Source organism: Diceros bicornis, chromosome 5 (assembly GCF_020826845.1).
Source record: "Diceros bicornis minor isolate mBicDic1 chromosome 5, mDicBic1.mat.cur, whole genome shotgun sequence".
Classification (NCBI taxonomy): Eukaryota; Metazoa; Chordata; class Mammalia; order Perissodactyla; family Rhinocerotidae; genus Diceros; species Diceros bicornis.
In genome coordinates, this window is record NC_080744.1 from 66,701,261 (window position 1) to 66,722,483 (window position 21,223).

At 39.4% G+C, this 21,223-nt stretch overlaps 2 protein-coding genes across 2 annotated transcripts in view; one reads left to right on the forward strand and one right to left on the reverse strand.

The window, feature by feature from the left end:
* The window catches only part of REC114 (REC114 meiotic recombination protein), a 75,812-nt gene extending 56,577 nt beyond the window's left edge, over positions 1–19,235 (forward strand). Inside the window, exons 3-6 of the mRNA XM_058542032.1 lie at positions 5,422–5,505; positions 13,622–13,834; positions 16,209–16,295; positions 18,975–19,235. Of these exons, the coding sequence (XP_058398015.1) occupies positions 5,422–5,505; positions 13,622–13,834; positions 16,209–16,295; positions 18,975–19,139 (549 nt within the window). The 3' untranslated portion in view covers positions 19,140–19,235. The remainder of the gene's footprint in view (positions 1–5,421; positions 5,506–13,621; positions 13,835–16,208; positions 16,296–18,974) is intronic.
* Positions 19,236–19,238: 3 nt separating this feature from the next.
* Positions 19,239–21,223, reverse strand: part of NPTN (neuroplastin) — a 68,927-nt gene continuing 66,942 nt past the window's right edge. The window contains exons 7-8 of the mRNA XM_058542031.1: positions 20,803–20,877; positions 19,239–20,257 (exon numbers count right to left, since the gene is read on the reverse strand). Of these exons, the coding sequence (XP_058398014.1) occupies positions 20,817–20,877 (61 nt within the window). The 3' untranslated portion in view covers positions 19,239–20,257; positions 20,803–20,816. The remainder of the gene's footprint in view (positions 20,258–20,802; positions 20,878–21,223) is intronic.

The following is a 21,223-nucleotide window of genomic DNA, read 5'->3' on the forward strand; positions in this document are numbered from 1 at the left end:
CAATGACCCCTATGATACGCTTCAGGCTTGCTTGTTCAGACTGGTAGGTGAAGTCAGACCTGAGAAGTGTCCGAAGCATCGAAGAGACTAGCTCAGGGATAGAATCAGCAGCAAGGGAGACGGGCTGGGTTAGGGTGAGGACGCAGGTAGTTTCTTCCACCATCCTTGGGCATCAGATTGTCTGCATCTAATCTCTGCATCCGTTTATTTAGGTCCTTTTCTCCCCTCTTTTGATGGCTTCCTTTTTGTTTATCTTTTGGTAACTCTTAATAATTTATGATAACAGGGGCCAAGGAGAACATGGATAACTAAAATCTAGAAATGAACTTCATAATTTATGATACTTGAAAACGAAATCTTGAGGCTCTCTCTATATAAAAGTGTGGTGTGGCTCCCCACCTTGGAATCCTGTGGCATTCCTGCCACTGCACCTCAGGGAGACTGTGCCAGAGCTGGACAGCATGAGGGCATGGGTCAAAGTGTGCTTGGAGGAAGTAGGAGGGTATCAGAGATTGGCAGTCATTTTTTATTTCAACAGACATGATTTCTGGTATTGGCTCTTATTCTTTTGTCTGATGGTAAATTTGGTATTTTCTGGAATACTCCACTCCCTTTTCCTTCCCACCCTATACTGTCAATTCGCAACCATTTTTTCTGCCTCAGCACTTCCAAGAGATATGACAGACTCTTATCAGTTAACAGTGGCCTCTTCTGGCGGTGATTGTTGACCGGATGGGGGAGCAGTATCCCAAGCACCAGGGGAAGAAGCTCCCTGGCTGATTCTGAGGCATTCTTCCTTCCCCTGAGGCAGATCCTCTGTCTTTTTTTAAGTGGCTGGCCATGACAGGGGCTCAGTGATGGTCAGTGAGTGTCTTAGTAGTGGCAGCTAAAGCGTGCTGTGGGAGCACAGAGCAGGTCACCTGCTGTCTGAGAAGGTCAGGAAAGCCTGCACACAGGAGCCATCATTGAGCTAAACTGAATTCACCAGATGGATAAGCCTTAAAGGAGATTCACAGAGGTGGATTTTCAAAGATAGAGAGATTAATTATTAAAATCTAGGAATATATGAAGGACAAGTGGTTAGGTATACAGACTTCTTTACTGAATCCCAAAACATTAAGATAAAATAGCTCTTTCTGAATCTTGGACAAGATTAGTATAAGTAAAATAGAAATAAGATGTTCTGTGTCCTTGGACAGGTAATAAATTTGTGGACCTCATTGCTCCCAAGAAATGATACTGGCATGAAATATTCTGTTAATTAATTTTAATAGTTTCATTCTTTCATTCACTCAAAACTTACTGAAGCGTCCTCTAGTGTCAAACACTATATAGGTGCTATATATACAGTAATGAGCAAAACAAACATAGCCCCTGCCTGCATGGGGCTGATAGTCTAGTGGTAAAAGAGACAGTAAGCAAATAATCACTACAGACACACACATATGAACTGTGATGAGTGCTATGAAAGAAAACAGTAGAGTGCTATGGGAAAGTGTAGTGGGGTGACCCAGCTGAGACTAGGGGTGAAATGAACAGTGATTAGAGGTTAATTAGGAAAAAAGTCAGGGGGAAGAGGCAGAGAGAAGAGATGTATGAAGTTCTAAGGCAAAACACTTTGGACAAACGACAAAGATGAGCCATAAAGTGGCTCGACTAAGAGATGCTATCAGGGAGGAAGGCCACACCTTTCCCCACGCAGCCACTGTACAGAGTCCTAAACTGAGTGGCTACTGGGGCTGATCCAGTAGCATTTGCTAAACATTGTGACAGTTGCTTGAGATTCAAGGGGTAATAAGACACGTTCTGGAACCTGCCTTGCTCTACCTAGGGATTCCTCCTCACTCTAATCAGGGAGAAAGCCACGTAACTAGTCGTGATATAGTGTGGTAAGTACAAAATCCTGAGAGAGCATAGAATTCTGAGAGGCCAACCAACTTGGCCTTGTGGGGAATGGTTGAGGTAAAGCTGGGTTTAAAGGATCAGTGAAAAAGGAAGGCCATTTCAGAAACAGTCTGTGTGACAACATCAAGGTGTGAGGAGCGTGGCACATTTGCAGGACTGCAGGGGGTTTGGCATGGCTCTAATACAGGGTTTATACGAGAGTTGAAGGAAATAATCACGCGTGAAAGGCAGAAGCTACACGTTGGAGATTTATATACACTGAGGGATTTGGACTCTATCCTGCAGGTGTTTCTTGCGGTGGGTGGAGGAGGGGATGACGGGATGATGGCATTGAAAGGGAGCAACTTCAGCAGATTTTTGTTTTACAGAGACTACTCTGGCAGTAGCATAGATAGATGGAGAAATTGGGCCTGGAGGAAGGGGGACCGGTTAGGAGGATAGTGCAGTAATTCTGGGGAGAACTGGTGGTGCCTGATGCAGCAGTGCCAGTGTAAATGGGGACAATGGTCAGATGAAAAAGTTGTTGGGGGTTAGGATCTCTAAGACTTGGGGATTGACTGGTGTTGAAGGAGGAGCAAGGAAAGGAGGAGTCACACGTGATACCAGGTCGATCACTTGGTTGACTGGCTGGTGTGTGGTGCCATTCACTGAGGCAGCAACACGTAGGAGTGGCAGCATGTGTGGAGAAAAACTGTTGAGTTCCAGTCTGGGCAAGTTCACGTGGAGAGACCTGATCTGTGGAATAGCCAAGTGGAGATGTCCCACAGGACCCAAACTGGACTAGAGATAGAAAGAGGTAAGATCAGCCCAGGGCCAACAACTGTTCATTTCTTTTCTTTTTAAATAAACTTTCAATTCTATAATAGTCTTGGATTTACAGAAAAGTTGTAAAGCTAGTACAGAGTTCCTATAGACTTATCATTTCTTTAGGTCCTGCTTCTACCTCTTCCTTGAGTTTATGCCATATGGGAATGGGTATCCTTGTTTGCACAAATACTCCCATATACGTACATAAGATGCTTATGTGGTTCAAAAATCAAAGCAATATAAAAAGACGTATAGTAAAAAATCTTACTCCCACCCCAGCCCCCCTCTGCACTGTTCACACCCACTTCCTACCAATAACTATTTTTATTAGTCTTTTGTGTACTAATCCTTCTAGTTTTTTAAATATAAATACAGGCAAATAATAAGAATATACATTGTATGTTCCCTCCCTTTCTTATACAGAAGGTGGTGTGTTGTGGACATTGTTCTGTAGCTTGCTTTCTTGCTGAACAATATACCTTTGGAATCAACACATATAGAACTGCGCCATCCAAGAAGGTAGCCATGGGCCATGTGTGGCTGCTGAGCACCTGAGATGTGGCTGGTGCAACTAAAAAATAGAATTTTAAATTTTATTGAATTTAAACTTAGATTTAAAATGGAAGCAGTGTAAAATATTTTCCCATTAAACTCAACTTTATTGTTTTGGTCAGATTACATTTCACTTTAATTGTTGAAAATACAGCGTCTGACTTGAGATGTGGTATAAGTGTAAAACACACACTGGATTTCAAAGACTTAATACCAAAAAAAGAATGTAAGCTAACTTATTAATAGTGTTTCACATCGCTTGCATGTTGAAATATTTTTTTCTTTTTTTTGGTGAGGAAGATTGAGCCTGAGCTAACATCCATGCCAATCCTCCTCTTTTTGCTGAGGAAGATTGGCCTTGAGCTAACATCCATGCCCATCTTCCTCTATGTTGTATATGGGACGCCACCACAGCATGGCTTGATGAGTGGTGCATAGGTCCACGCCCAGGATTTGAACCTGCGAACCCCGGGCCGCTGAAGCGGAGTGCGCGAACTTGACCACTATGCCACTGGGCCGGCCCCAAATAATGTTTTTGATATATTAAGTTAAATAAAATATTAAAATTAATTTCACCAATTTCTTTTTGTTTTTAAAATTTGGCTACTAGAAAATTTAAAATTACATATGTGGCTCAAATTATATTTCTGCTGGACAGCACTGATATAGAACATCCATTATTTTTTACAGTTGTATAGATTTCCATTGAGTAGAGTACCATATTTTATTTAACCAGTCCACTATTGATGCATTCCTGAGTTGTTGCCAATCTTTTACCATTAAAAATGCAGAAATGCCTAACCTTGTGCATGTATCACTTCATTTGTATACAGCTTGATCTGTAAAATGGATTCCCAGTATCAGGGTTGCTGGGTTAAAGAGTAAATGCCTTTGTAATTTTGATATTGTCAAATTGCCCTCCATAAGACTTGTACCAATTTGCACTCCCACTAGCAATGTGGATGAGTTCCAAGTTCCCCATCTACTGCAATTTTAAACTACAGTAGAGTATCCACATGTTTGGGATATAATAATGAAAGCATTTGTTTTTGCTAATTCTGAGAGAGTTTTAAGAAGAAATCACAGATGGTTTGCCTAACTTTGTTTTCCATTAAAAAAAAAAAAAGAAAACCTACTATTGATGGTAAACTCTTAGAATCAAGATTTTAGAATTGACCTTTTCTTTCTTTTTCTAATGAAAATGTCAAGGAATTAACCTACAGTTTTTCTGGGCTATAAATTTCTATGGAAGTCACAACTTGCATCATATGGAGATTTAGGACGCGAGATTTTGTGAGGGTTCAAATGGATAAGGGACACCATTTCCTTTTGTTCTCCAAGAGTTGGAGGTTTCTCAGATTCCTCCGGCAGCCTTCTCCAGCTGTGGTGGACTAACCCTACAAGGCAGACAGGTAGTGTGCATGCCGGTTTGGCATGCAGTCAGTTTATCAGTTCCCTGGATTCTAACTTAACAGGCTGCTTAACTTAGGAAATCCACTGACAGCATCATTGGAGCTTATGGACTTCCATAATCATTAGACAGTTAATTCTATTTATTAATAAGCTGCAGAAAAAGTTCATTTTTCCACCTTTCCGATCCAGCTATTGTCCCTCTTTTGAGACTTGTGTGCCCTCTACTGCCCTCTTGGCCTTTTTTGTTTTTTCAGATTGAAAAGAAGAACTAAACATTCAGCATCCAAAAACAAATTGCTTCAATTTTCCTATTCATAGGAAACTGAAAATAAGATTCCTATAAGGAGAAATCTCACTATGTAGTTAGGGATTTAAGTTAATAAATTAGTGTAATGGAAGCCTCTGGCTTTGAGAAAATGTAGAGGCATAGAAATGCACTTTATAGCAAATATGACTATGAACATTATTACTATCTTTAATATTTTATTGATTTTCAATATGAAAAGATTAAGAAAAGGAATAAAAGCTGAGACTATTAATATTGATCATCGGGAAGAGCACTAGGACACGGGACTTATCGGAAGGGTCCTCCTCGGCAGTTGGTGAGAGCGAGCCGTTTCTCCCATGCTTAAGTTACAGAATGCATAAACAGACAACTTTCCAATAGGAAGCAGCTGCCCCACAGCTATTCTTCATGTCCTTGTTTGCTTCTGTTTCTAATTTTGCTTAATTATTTTGTTTCAGGAAGGGTTTTCACTCATTGGTAGCAAGAACTGGTTGAAGATCGTAAGACGCATGGATTGTCTGTTGTTTGGAACAACGATAAAGGCAAGATGCTGTGTAGCCAACTGTTTTTAAGCAAACGATCATAGCTGTCTCATCTTCTGTGTCTGTATGGGGCGGGGGGGTGGCGCAGGGACTTCTCTTGGCAGGTGACGTGGTACTGGGAAGAATACATGTGTTTAAGGAGGGTTTGCACTGTGAGCAGAACGTGAGACAAGGCCTGCAGGAGGCAGGACTAGTTAGTAAGAGGACGTTGCTGAAGAGCCGGGGCCCTGAGTGATCTGTCAGTACCTGACTGACGGAGCTGTGTGACCATTCTCTATCCTCCAAGCACAAATCGGGAGGAGGTGGAGTACATCGTTTGTCTTGCTATTTAGATGTTAAAAAGATGTGTATTTTCAAATGCTTCAGTGAATATCTTTTCATTTTTTTCCCTCTTTAATATTAAAAAACAAAATTCCTTTTTACTTGCTTTCTAGCTGTATTAAACTGAAAGAATGATCCTCATCAAAGAAACATGAAGACTAATCACCTGGATTATTTTCTTTCAGAAATAACTATAAAAAATCAATCTGTTAATATTCACTGAGTAGATAATATTAAAATTTAGGTGAAAGAGCCTAATTTGTGTGTGTGTGTGTGTGTGTGTGTGAGGAGATCAGCCCTCTGCTAACATCTGCCAATCCTCCTCTTTTTTTTTTTTTTTTTTTGCTGAGGAAGACTGGCCCTGGGCTAACATCTGTGCCCATCTTCCTCCACTTTATATGGGACGCTGCCACAGCATGGCTTGCCAAGCAGTGCGTCGGTGCACGCCTGGGATCCAAACTGGCGAACCCCAGGCCACCGCAGCGGAGTGCGCGCACTTAACCACTTGCGCCACAGGGCTGGCCCCTGAAAGAGCCTAATTTTTAATGGCCTCATCAGCTCTGAGAGTTGGAAGAGGTCTTCAAGAGCATCTAATGGAGACGTCTTAACCTGAGGTCCACAGACCCTCCAAAGGGCCCTCAAAAAATTCAGGGGGTCCATGAACTGGCATGGATTTCCACTGATCTCTGATTTGTGATTTATCAATTTACCATTTCCTTCAATTATGACTATAAGCAACAGACCACAGTAGTATTAGACCTTTTCACCAATAGCAATCACACATACTTTCACATCACAGTACAGTTGTTTCAGATCTCTCAGATGTCATTTATGCTCATCATTACCTCACAATTATGCTGTTATTAGCCCTGCTGCTAGATCTTTTTATTGAGTATGTTAATAAGGAAGTATATATATTATGAGTTCACAAATTAGTGCTTTAATATTATAATAAATGATTTCAGTATAATTGGTTTCCTTTGTAATGTTATATATTTTGTGTAATTAAAACGTTCTGAGAAGGGGTCCACTGACTTCACCAGACTGCCACAGGCGTCTGGAGCACATACTCAAAATATTCAAGAACCTCTGCTTCCATTTTACATATAAGGAAACTGAATTCATCTTAAGCCAACAGCCAAGGTTATAACTAGCTATCAGAGAACTGGGCTACTGGTCTTCTGACACCCAGGCCAGGACTAAGTCTGCTGAATGAAAAAGTTACACCATGCCATGTGTCTGATATTTGTTTTAATTTTTTCTGATTATATATTATTAAAAGTTTTAACTAAAGAGCAAAATAAAAATCAACCATAATTTGCTCAAAAATAATCATTACTAACATTTTGAAGTTTTTATTAGGCATATATGTTATATCAGTTAGGATTGTGTTCAGATGCATATAACAGAAAATATAGCTATAATGGCCCTCAAAATAGGGGTTTATTTTCTTAACTAAATAAGAAAGCCAGAAACGGACAGTTGCTGGCATTGGCTCAGAAACTCAACAGTGTCAAGGTCAACATCTTTGCAGTTCCTTTGGCCTCTCATTCACAGCTGCAAAATGGCTGCTGCAGGGGCCGGCTCGATGGCGTAGCAGTTAAGTGTGCGCGCTCCACTTCCGCAACCCGGGGTTCGCAGGTTCAGATCCCAGGCGCGCACCGATGCACCGCTTCTCAAGCCATGCTGTGGCGGCGTCCCATATAAAATAGAGGAACATGGACATGGATGTTACCTCAGGGCTAATCTTCATCACCAAAAAAAAAAAAAAAAAAAAGGCTGCTGCAGCTCTATTATATTCCCATTTAAGGAAATCAGCTTCATCTGTCCCTTTTATAAGGAAAGCATAAACTTTCCTATAAGTCTGTCCACCTCCCACAATCCTACAAGATGTCTGTTTATGTCTCATGGGCCAGAACGGTGAACACTGCCATCCCAATCTGCAGAGGTTAGCAAAATGAGTGTTTGGCTTTTCCAGCCTCTGGTGTGGATTGGCTCATGGCAATAATCAGTGTCTGCCATATAGGTAATTTATAAATTTGGGATTGTAGTATACAGAGTCCTTTGTATCCTGCTCTCTTGTCATGTAACATTATATCAGGAACATTATACCAACTCATTATGTAGTCTTTGAAAACATGATTCTTCATGGCTACACTGCATTTTATTGTTTGGATGCACCACAAGTCAGTTAACCAATTCCCAATTTTTCACTGTTATAAAAATGTTTTGATTTTCATAAGGATTTATTTGTAGGGCTCTTGAGCTAGAAGTCCTAGAAGTATGAACATTTATTTTGTAAATTTGCCCTCCAAGTAGGTTGTTCCTGCTTCTACTGCACCAGCAATGTGTAAGAATGCTCACTTATCCAAATCCTCTCCAATGGAGTGATATAATTTAAATTTAAAAACTAGTTCCCAAAAATAAGCATCTTCCTTTAATTTGCATTTCTTTGGTAACTAAATGAAAGTGAACATTTTTTGTGTGTTTGTTAGCCATCTATATTTCTTCTGTGAATCACCTGTCTACTGCTTTTGCCTAATTTTCCTCTTCTTCAAAGTATGTAGACACTGTATATAGAGATTACATGTTATATATATGTATATTACATGTTATACAGAAATATATATTTATGTAATTTGTGTAATTATATAACTTTATATATAATATTTATATATCATATATATTATATATTAATATTTAAAATATCTACAATTAGGAACCTTTTGCCTGTTGTTATTGTGAATGGTATTCTTTATTCCAAAGATATTTCTAGCTGATTATTGGATTTTTTCTGAACTAATTTAAATTTAGCTTTTTTACTAAACTTTTAACTCTGATAATTTAATTTTTTACTTTCTAGGAAAGTAATTTTATAATCTGCAAGCAATGGTAATTTTATTTCTTCCCAGTAGTTTATACTTATTTTCTCACCTTACTGAATTATCTATACCTTACAGAACACTAATTATAGGGTTATAGTGCCCTCTTTGACATCTTGCTGACTTGAATGGCAAGTCATGTTTAGACATTAAGAACGTCTCTGGCTGTTGACTGGATATTCTTTACCATGTAAGGGAGACAGTCTTTCAGATATAGTTTATTTACTAATACTTTTATCAGCATTACATATTACATTTTATCAAAAGCTTCTCGACACTTATCAAGATCATGGTTTTTTTTCTCCTTTGATCTCTTGACTTAATATATTAATATTGAACCAACAGACTCTTCTTTTTGCGTTACCTGGGAAAGGGTGTCTTTGGAGCTTCTTGCCTTGGATAACCTTTAGTTAACCAAGTATTACATAATAAACACCATTGTGTTTATTCACACAATTTAGACCATTGTCTAAATTGACAAATGGAAGAAGTATTTTGAAATAAAATTTTTACTCCTTTCAATTTAACATAACTTAAATTCTGTGGTAATAAAGATATATTTCTTTTCTCTGCCTGAAATAAGTAGATTGTGTAAGTTCTGCCTTCTTGTAAGGTGGGCTTCCTTTTTTTCAGTAAGTCTGATCAAAATGGTCCTGGCTGATAGGCTGGCAGTAGACATATAATTCCCCATGGGAATTCCATATGTCTTCCCTGTGGGAGGGGACTTGGGTTCAAAGGAGTCAACAAACCTAAACCGCTGTCCTCTTCACTTCTCACCCCCAGTAACTCACTGAAGTTTTTCATGATTTTGTCTGGCCTAGGCTTTGAGTATCACTTCTTGGTTTCATACCAAAGAATTAAAGAAAATGCTGAAGTCCCTTCTCTAGTTAAGTCCTTTTTTTGTATTTCCCCCCCTTTTCTACAGTAGAGGAACTCACTGGTGGTGGGGAAAACTGCTTCAGTTGGGGAGCTAGTGGTGATGGGAAACTTCTTACAGATCTGGGTGATGAATCTGAAATCAGCAGGAAGAGTGGATGGGTTTGTGAGGCCCCTGATGTCTTCTTGGCTGTCCTCCTATGGGACACTAACTGGGCCCTGTGTCTTCCGGGATGTGCTGATACCGCACTTAACATCAGCTATAGAGCCTGCAGCTTAAGAATCTCCACATGGAGATGCCATTCACACCTGTGAGTCAGAATTTATTGGGCCTAATGTCTCCTGAAGGTGAAGGCTGATTTTTTTGTGAGTACACGAAGATAAGTGTAAAGAGACAAACTCTTATCCTTAACTTTTGTTTCCTCAAGGAATCAGTATAACAGGGAATTTTGTTAGTTGTAATAACTTGAAATTAAGTGTTTTGAAATAAGGCGGGAACAATTTGACATGTAAGCCACCACTTAAAATATAGTAATTTTGAACTAATCTCCTTAGGATTATAGAAACTGGAGACTGTATATTTGGGGCAGTTCAAGGCTGTTCATCTGTACTTGAAAACTTTTCATTTCACAGCAGGGAGCTCTTTCTGACGTGTGTGTGTGTGTGTGTGTGTGTGTGTGTGTGTGAGGAGATCAGCCCTGAGCTAACATCTGCCAATCCTCCCCTTTTTTTTTTTGAGGAAGACTGGCCCTAGGCTAACATCCATGCCCATCTTCCTCCACTTTATCTGGGACGCCGCCACAGCATGGTTTTTGACAAGCGGTGCATCGGTGCGTGCCTGGGATCCGAACCGGCAAACTCCGGGCCGCTGCAGCGGAGCGCACACACTTAACCGCTTGTGCCACCGGGCCAGCCCCTCTTTCTGACTTTTAATTATGGCTTAAAAATAAATCTCATCAAGAATTTTCAACCTAGGAGTCCTTTTGTTCACCCAGTGTCAGGTTTTCCATTGTGGTACCCCATGGCATTGCACACATGGGATGGAGATGTAACTCATTTTCAGATTTTTCCTGATGTACCTTGGTTTTATCTTGGGTCCACATACATTGAAGTGGTATTTCTGGCTTCATATGATAAGCTCAAATTCTATCTGAGAATTTTACAGAAGCAAACGTGGAGCACGACTTCAGTTAGGCTGTCAGACATACATCCTGCCCTGTCATGTTTTGGAACTACATTCCGAAGAAACCCTAACTGTCCAAACTCATGCTTATGTACATTCACCTCTAGACTTATACAGCTGGTCTGAGACTTTTGCCCTTCTTATACACTTAGTAATTGTCTGTTTCTGCGTATAGCTTTTTTTTTTTTTTTTTGGTGAGGAAGATTAGCCTTGAGCTAACATCTGTCACCAATCCTCTTTTTGCTGAGAAATACTGGCCCCAGGCTAATATCCGTGCCCATCTTCCTCCACTTTATGTGGGATGCCGCCACAGCATGGCTTGACAAGCGGCGCATCGGTGTGTGCCCCAGATCCGAACCCCGGGCCACCACAGCAGAGCACGCGCACTTAACTGCTACGCCACTGGGCCAGCCCCTGCATATAGTTTTTCATCTAGCTACAAGGTAAAAATTTTAATGTGATTGTTTATCAAAAGGTTAGATAATTACAGAATTATCATGGAAGTAGCTAATATAAAGGTACTTCACGTAGATGTCTTCACATAGAGTCTAAACTAGGGTGAGCTGGAAACAGCTAATTATTTGTAAACAAGAAATCAGCTCAATTTCACAAAAGAAGATTCATAGAATTACCAAAAACTAAATGTATAGTTCTCTTAATCAGTTATTTTCTCTTCCTCAGGGAACCTTAGCTTTCAATGACTCTGGATTTGGGGATTATTCATCCCAGAGAAAAATGGCTAAGGAAATGAATAGGCAATATACAAATGAAAAAATACAGATGACCAATAAACTTAAGAAAAATGTTCAACTTCACTTGTAATCAAAGGAATGAAAAAAATCTCTGTTAACCTAGTAGGTTAAAAAAAATTTAAAAGAATAAGAATCTCCAGTGTGGGAGGGTGCAGAGAAATAGGCAGATACACCCTTGGTGGGCATAAACTGGTATTATCTTGCCCCAGGGCAGTTTGGCATTAGGTACCAAAACACACAAAGCTTTGACCAGGCAAGTCTGCTTGTAGGCAGATTGTATCTTATACATACAAAGATGTATGTATAAGAGTGCTTATCAAAGCTTTGTGGTTTATCATAGGAAAAATGGCTGGAAATAAATGTCAGTAGGGAGCCAGTTAAATAAAGGAATACTCTTCAGACATCAAAAGTAATAAAGTATACTTGTATTTTTATACTTATTGTTAAATAAAAAATTAGGTTACAAAACAGTGGTGTAGTTAAAAAAATGTAATATATATAATGTATATATATTATATATAATATATGATATATAACCTATAATATATATATTTGTGTACTAGTGTGTGTATATGTCCTAATATATCTGAATATATTAAAACATTTCCTTTTCATATTTTTTCATTGTTGGAGAGAGTAATGATATTGGATTACTTTTATACTCAGGGAAAAATTAAATGAATTGAAAAAGAAGAGAACCCAACAGTGGCAATAAAGGGGTAGCAGTATCTGTTCTTCAAACATGATACCTGACCATTGCTTAGCCATGCCAGGAGCTTTCTATAACCTAAACATGTGGCTTTGCTTAATGGCTTTATCTAAAAATTTAAATAGTGTAAATCGTGAACAGGAAAATCAAGGATTTTTTGCTTATAGGAACTTACAGGAGTTTGTTAACTGGGTAGAAACATTTTCCAGTTAGCAGTGTGATTTATGTATTTAATAAATGAAAAGTACTGTCACTATGCTAAGTTAGCATTTGAATTTCTTTACAGAAGAAATTGAACAAAGGTATGCAACACATACCAGCCGTTTGGGGCAGCTTTTATGTAAGTTGACTCCTCTAAACTAGGCAGAATATTAGACTAGAAAAAGAAGAAACTACTTCTGCTAAAACAATGGGTTTATTGTTGTTGTTATTACAATTTAGTTCTATTTTTAAACTTACGATCAACTAAGTTTGATGTAGTTGCCAAATTTTTAAAATTTTAATTGTCTCCCACATTTGCTGATTTGCCAAGGGATGTAACTCATACAGCAAATTAAAGGCAACGTGTGGTGTGTGTGTGTGATTTGTATGGTAGTCTGGCCTAAGGATAAGGGGCTCTACAGATTATTAATATGAGATACATTAGCTCCTAGCATCTGCCTGTGCCCTGTCCCCCAGTCTTGTTTTTCAGATTCAGTGGCTTGTTTAATGTGGCATCTACCTGGTTTGCTCCTTTTTATGTGTGTGTGTGTATGTGTGTGAAGATCAGCCCTGAGCTAACATCTGTTGCCAGTCCTCCTCTTTCTGCTGAGGAAGACTGGCCCTGGGCTAACATCCGTGCCCATCTTCCTCTACTTTATATGGGATGCCACCAAAGCATGGCTTGATAAGCGGTGCGTAGGTCCACGCCCGGGATCCGAACCTGTGAACCCCGGGATGCCAAAGCGGAGCACGCAAACTTAACCACTATGCCACCGGGCCAGCCCCTGGTTTGCTCTTTTATATACTCAGGTTTAGAGAAATTTTGTTGAGCCAGGACTATGCTGTATCGTCTTCACTGATTTTCCACGTAAAGAATTAGAAGCTGTGAAATCATTATTCCCAAGTAAGACGATCATTGATCTTCTACTGTGGTCAGTAGAGAGACCCTCCTGGTCTTTATGATATGGGCTTTTCCATTTTTGCTAATGTCAGTTCTCTGAAAGAACTGAATTTAGTTATGATGAACAGTTCCCCAAAGGCAGAAGAAAACTAATTACTGGTTTTTTAATACCCATGTCAACCATCTAGGGTAACTGCTCCCTTATCCATTACCTCTTCCTCTCCAAGCACAGTAAATAAATGTGAAGTGATGACAAGGGTCACTGAGGATAACTTTTGATTTGTCAAACAGAACAAGAGTCGCATGTTCCGGGTACAGTTTAGTGGAGGGTCAAAGGAGCAGGCGCTGGAACACTGCTGCAGCTGTGTGCAGAACCTGGCCCAGTACATAACTGTCCAAGTGCCCGATGGAATCTGCCAGGAGCTCCGGCTGAGTCCTGGCCCACTGAGGGCAGGTGAAAGCCAAGGGAAGGGCTGTGCGCAGAGCATCCCACCGCAGCACGGAGTAAGTAGGCGAGTGTGTTGGCTGTACAAGAAACCTGACAGGTTTATGCTGTGTGGGGGCTAAAATCACAGTGGAGTTTGTTGAGTCCCTCAGGTTTGTAGGTTAAAAGATAGCTGATGTTGAGTGATTTATTTTAAGTTGAAGGTTGATCCTCATTGTAACTATCTATTCCTAGAAATCAGATTAGCCAGGAGTCCTGGCTGTATTCTGTGTGTCACTATAGAACAGTGGTTCTCAAAGGGTGGTCCCTGGACCCTTCCTTGAGACCTTTTCAGGAGTCTATAAAGTCAACACTATTTTTGTAATAATATGAAGACGTTACTTGCCCTTTTCACTGTGTGGATATTTGCGTTGATGGGACAAAAGTATCGTGAGCAAAGCCGCTGTCGCCTTAGCACAAATCAAGGCAGTGGCATCAGACTGCACCAGTAGTCATCATACTCTTCACTAGTCACTCACGGTAAGAACAAACAGAACAGCCCTGTGTTCTGAAGCGTGATGGCTGTCTCAAGGGAGAGCACCTGTTTGACTGCACTGGGCGCTGAGATCACCTCTTGCTTCATGGGAACAACATTATTACTTGAAAGAATGACAAACTATGGTTATTTTGATTTGGGTATGTGGTGAACATTTTCTCAAATGAATGAAGTGAGCTTGTCATTTCAGGAAAACAAGTGATAGTATTTATCAACAATGATGAAATGAGCTTTTCAAGTGAAAATAAGAATCTTGGAAAACTTGCACCTGTCACTTGAGCTTCACAGCTTCCTAACCCAGAAGACTTTTCTGATGGTGCTATTAATGAACGTGATTTTTTTTATAATTACATGACAAAATGTTTCAACATTTGGAAGATCTATATGGTCCAATGAACCAGTATTTTCCAAATGACCATTGCATGATGCTACAAAATCAGACATGGATAAAAGATCCATTCCAAGTGCAAAATAGACCAGCGGATTTTCATATAACAGAATATAACAAGTTCATTGCTATAACTTCAGATTCTGTCTTGCAGCTAACCTTTAAGAAACTTTTTGAGTTTTGGTGTCATATCAAAGAATATCCATAATTACCTAATAAGGCCATTTTAAAATATTTTTGCCTTTTCCATCTACATATCTGTGTGAAGCCAGATTTTTTTCATGTACTTCAAAGCAAGATGTGTCAGCAGACTGAATGCAGAAGTAGATAAAGTAGCAAATTCTTGTGCTTTTATGTAGCCCTCCAGACCTCCTTCTACCCCTTGTTTATTGTATTTGCCTGGAAAAATTCCCATGTTCTACCTGAGAACAACCCCTCCCAGATTTCTTTGAAACAGCAAGGACTGTGGAGCATTCCTACACTTCATGCTTAGCACACCCCCTCCAGTTCACTCCCTCTGCTGTGAGCCTGAGTCTCACCCCTGCCTCCATTCCAGCACTTCCTGGGTTGCTTACCTTCTTTGTGGCTCCCTTCCCTTTATCACCCCAGTGTCTAGTATATAACAGGCACAAACATTGTTGAATGAAGATATCTAGGAATTATACTAACAGAAGAATTCATTCCTTCAGAATGTCTACAATGAGATTATTTTTTAAAGTTTTATTAAAAACATAGTTATCGGGCCGGCCCTGGGGCTTAGCGGTTAAGTGGGCGTGCTCTGCTACTGGCAGCCTGGGTTCGGATCCCGGGCGCGCACCGTCGCACCGCTTCTCCGGCCATGCTGAGGCCGCATCCCACATACAGCAACTAGAAGGATGTGCAGCTATGACATACAACTATCTACTGGGGCTTTGGGGGGAAAAAAAAAGAGGAGGAGGATTGGCAATGGATGTTAGCTCAGAGCCGGTCTTCCTCAGCAAAAAGAGGAGGATTAGCATGGATGTTAGCTCAAGGCCTATCTTCCTCACACACACAAAAAAGTTATCTTACAGTTATAGGAATTTTTCCCCCCTGCTTTGCTTTTCTGCAATCAAAGTATATTACTTGAGTGATAATTTTTAGAAGGTGACAGATCATGACTATCAGAAGCTGGGCAATGTCCACCGCCCTGCAGTACCAGCACGTAGACCTAGGTCCTGGGCTGGGCCTCTGAAGACAGAAGCACCCCGTGGCGTTGGACAGGAGGGAACACTAACAGCCTGTCAGACACTGAGGAACACCAGGTGCGAGGCAGGAGCCTCAGATTCCAACTCTGTCCGAAACTCTATTGTGGTAAATCAAGTAACAGCCCAGTTTAAACTAGAAGAGACTACACTGATGATTTTAGCACCTTTACTGATCCTCTTTTCTTTCTTTGGACATGCATGCATGTGTTTCCACTTCTTTAATGGCCTGTGGTGCCTATGATTATGTTCAGCCAGTCTCCTAATTGCAGGTGGTTTCATTGCAGTCACACCAGAACCTGAAGCAGCAGCAGGGTGTACCAGGCAGCACAAGCGCTCCAGAAAGAAGGACCTCCGTGACGTGGTTAGCTCAGGTAGAGCCTGTGTCCATGTTAAGTTTCCTTGTCATGAAAAACAGTGGTCCTGAAAAATTTGTATCCGTCTGTTCACTCCCTTGTTCTAGAATAATAACCTGAAGTGTTACTATAGTAGATGATAAAGACAGAGACAGGCAGTGTTCACCTACTCCTGTTGTGAGATTAGACATGATGGCACATATTTAAGAACTATCTCCTAAGGAAATAAAAGAGGAAGAGTGGTCTATAGTGTTAGTCTTTAAATGTGAGAGATAAACAATTTAATCACCACTTTCCCAAAAAGAGGAATACAGGGAAGAATTTCAATTTAATTTTGAAATGAAATTTGGGAACTATTCTAAGACAAATATCAATATGGAGTCAGATCAGTGATGGTTTCTGTAGGGGCAAATTTTCAGTGCTAAAATCTCAGCTAAAGATAACGTAGAAACATGGGAAGATTCAGCTGTTACCACAGGCTTGCTTTCAGACATCCCCTCTCCCCTTGCAGTTTGCTGTTAACATAGACTCCTGCAAAACCTATTCATGCAGACTCAGGGTTACCTGCTGTCTGCTCTGCTGGGAGCTCCTTGAGGACGGTCTCCTCACTGCTTTCCCTGCTGCACTTGACAGCAGGCTCTCAGGCCAACAGCTTATGCTTTCCACAAAACTCGGTGTGGAATTCATCAATATTCAAGGATGGATTTTCTTTTTAATGTATTTATTAAATTGTGCTAACAGTGGTATAAAAAAGAAAATATGGGCGTTTTCTCCATGTGGCTTACCACTAACTTAAAATAAATGGACAATCATAGAAGACAAAATTTGGGAGGTAAGAAGACTAAATAAGAATTCATGTCTATTTCTTTTAATAACTCAGCAACTAGGACAGAAAAATATTTAAAAGCCTCTTTGTTCAGCAGCAGGGCAGACTTCATAGTTCTCAGTTTGTAGCCTCATATTTGCATTGGGGTTAGAGGTTAACTGAATCAGAGTGGCTAGGACAGTAAAGCCACAAAAAAAAACATGGAGCAAGTCAGGGTGTGAGGTCCTTATTCAGGAAATAGCAGTTGCTCTAAAAGGTGTACCTTGGCCTAGTTTATTTCCATAGTATAGAACTGTGTACAAACAGAAAAAGCACCAGGCTGGGAGCTCAGGTATGTTACTTGTTTGCTCTAACTTTCTGGACAAGTCGTTCTATGAATGTAAGTTAGTAAAACTTTTTGGGAAGCAATTTAGCTGTACAGATTAAATTTAACATTATGTTTTATTACATATACATACATATAAGGATGTTCTCATAGTGTTGTTTATGGTAACAAAATTGGAAACAACATAAATGTTCACTAATAGGATAGTGAGGTTAATATGTGGTATAACCACAGATTGGATAAAAATGCAGTCAGTAAAAGTGATGTCTATCCCTATCTTTTGACACGGAAAGATATTCGTAGTACCTTAAGTTTTTTAAAAGGCTACAAAGTAGCATGTATGATTTAATTTTTGTAGTAAACACAAACACACAAAATAAGTTTGGAAGGAGATATACTGACATGTTAACGGTGGCTTTCACTGGAGAACAGGGCTCCATGTTAGAACAGGGCTCCATGTTACTTTCATTTTCTTCTTTCTACCTTTAGGTAGAGTCTGAAAAGCGGGTTTGAATTTAGAAAAGTACATTTTTATTATAGATAATTCCTAGAGAAATGTCAATCGTATACATACACACCAAACCATGCCATCCATAGAAAAGGTATAAAGGCACCTACCTAACAGAGTTAACGTGAGGAGTAAACAAGATGACTGGATCAAAGAACCAAACATAAGTGGGACCATATGGAGCTGGCGCCCATTGTCGTTACGTGGGACCGCGGATCCTGTGTCTCTGTAGCTTCCAAATTGCCAAGCACAGTCAGACCTTTATTTGACCTCTCCTAGTATTTAAATATTGATAACTTATTCAGCTGGTTTTAAATATTAAAACACTGCAAATTACCAGAGAAGACATATAGATGGCAAATAACTACGTGAAAAAATGCTCAATGTAATATGACTTCGTTTATATGACATTCTGGAAAAGGCAAAACTGTAAGGTATAGAGAACAGATCAGTGGTTGTCCAAGGTTAAGGGTTTGACAACAAGGTTAGGTAGCATGTGGGAATTTTCTGGGGGGTGATGGAAATGTTTTGTGTCTTAATTGTGGTGATGGTTACATGTCTCTCTATATTTGTCAGACCTCGTGGACCAGAAAAAGACCTCAGTAAGCTAATTGTGTCCTTTGGATGGTTAGTTTGTGACCTCTCTTTATTACATTCAGAGCCCAGTTTCCACATGGTCAATTGCTCACACCCATTCTTCCACCTATGATGTGGGAAAGATGAACTAAGCTAGTGTAGTTCATTCATCAATAGGTTTCTTATCAATCCACAAAATGTTGTCAGCACAGTATTCTTCATTAAAGCAGGATCTTTGCAAATCATTTCATTATTACTTGAAATACTTAAGAATACAAGTTTATCTCACTTCCTATGTATATTTAGAAACATGTAAAGGAACCCTGTAAAGCTAATTAACACTAATTTTGGTGGTGTTTTCCCCTAATCTTTCCTTAAGGCAAAGTTTTTCTATGTTCTATTATTCAGGCTATTGCTTTTGCCTGTAATCTCTAATAAACTACTCTTGTGGAATCCCCATAGTCTCTCCTGGCGTCGGAGGAGCTGCCCCTTGTCTATGAACAGTCTGCATGGAATGCCGAAGAGTTAGGCCCCTTTCTACGCTTGTGCCTCATGGATCAGAATTTCCCAGCATTTGTGGAAGAGGTGGAAAAAGAACTAAAAAAGCTGACAGGGTTCAGAAATTAACACTCTCTGTACATATAGAATTAAGGAATGTGAAAGCACTGAAAAAATGCTTCCTCCTAAGATTAGAAAAGATACTAGAATAAAGAGTATTATTTCAAACACCTTTTATCAACGTTTTATTTTTAAAAACAGGTAATCCACTTTTTTATACATCATTGCACTTCAACAATTACACAAAACACAAGTACATGCATCTACTGTTACGCACTGCTTGAGAACCCTGCCGCGTGAGAAAGCCTACACTCAACCATTAAATCAATGTGAAAAAATACAGTGTCAACCCCAGAGTATAACTAGTTGCATAGAATACCATGCTATAACATTTCAAGGTCACTGAAAACAAAAGGTAAATTATAAAAGTTTGTCTTAATTGAATGTACAGTAAGGTTCAACACATCAGTGCAAAAGCATTTAAGAATTTACATGATTTAACAAAAGAAATAATTACTTAAAAAGCAATCATACATATATACTGCAATTCATTATATCCATAATATCCATTCAGTGGACTGTTCCAGCTTCTTTTCAAAGTCGTAGGTTAAGCCCTTAAAATTATAGATTTCAGTTTATATTACTCATCTTTATGTACCAGAACTGCACAATTTCCTCATCTGACAACATACAATAAAGAATGACTATCAGCAGCTTAAAAATGAAACAAGCATTTATTTTGGATTTCTCCCACCCCAAAAAATATAAATATATATATATATATTTATATACTGTATATATCTGTACGTTTTGCTGTACTTTACAAAAATGTATCACTAGATGGCAGCAGTGCATTTTAGGGCTTTGCCAATTTAACAGCTGCATTAAGTAAAAAATGGCGCATGCATGATCCGATCCTCAGAGGACCTTTCACTTCTATTTAAATATTTTAACAAAGGAAAAAAAGAAGCAACATTCACAGCACATCAAGCCCAAAATAGTTTACACCTTCTACACTGAAGCATTGTTTAAAATGTACCTGGCTAGGTCACCCTTACAGGAGAGGCTAAATAAGGCATGCTTTAGACAATCGTGGTGGTGGTGCTCGCTCGAAAGGGGAGAGAACCAAAGGTCCAAGCAGAAAATTTAGCAGGTCATGTTGCCACCAGTTTCAGGAACCTAAAGATCTATAAAGAGACAGTATTTGGAAATTAAAAGGGAATATGCACTGTCACTTAAGAGTACACCAAGTGCCACATAAAACAAAACTCTAGTTCAAACAGCATGCTCAGGGATGTGGTGTGAAATTCTGATCTCCATGTGCCTAACCGGAAGGCACTCTGGCCCACCTGTGCCTGGCCACCATTCTTGCCTCGTCCTCAGAAGCAAAGTGGGACCAATTAATGGCCTCTGGGAATAATCCACCTAAGAAGGTGACAATTTAATTTTTACTTTTTAAAGATATAACAGTGGTATGAAGTTTTTATTTTGAAACATCATACAAATTCTGAAATGGCATTTATGTAAATATGTGAAACAAGGCAGCTGAAAAATGTTCCTTTCCAGCACTACACTGGACAGACAGAACTTGTTCCATCAGTATCAGCTGCTCTGAAATGAACTAAAAGATCTTGCAACGTAACACCAACAAGTGAAGAATTTGTAACAAGGACAACAGAGGCACATTCATTTGAATACAATTTTTAAAACAACTAAAGAAGGCCATACTTACATTATAAGCAGTACTTAATTTGTGTTTCTCTGGCGCAAGTTTTTATCTTTGTGATTGTTGGTAGAGTTGGTTTTCCTTTGGAGGAAAAATTGCATTACAAGAGTTAAAGTCCAAGTCAGTAGCAAGTGTTGAAAGTATAACACATGGAAATACAGGGAGTCTTTCACTTACTGCCATCCCTGGTGTAGGAAGAAATTTTACTGCACAATATTAGTGCATAAAAATATTCCTTGTGGCAAGTGCCTACGTACCTTCAATTAATAGAGCCTTTTGACTCCCGAGGCAGATGATATACAGGTAGCTTTCCCTCTGATTAATAAACTGTAATCTAATTACTATAAAGGTGAGAATAGTTTTTTCTCTAGTGAACACCACTCTTCTCAAATGATAAAAGATACTCAACTATATACAGGCAGTACTG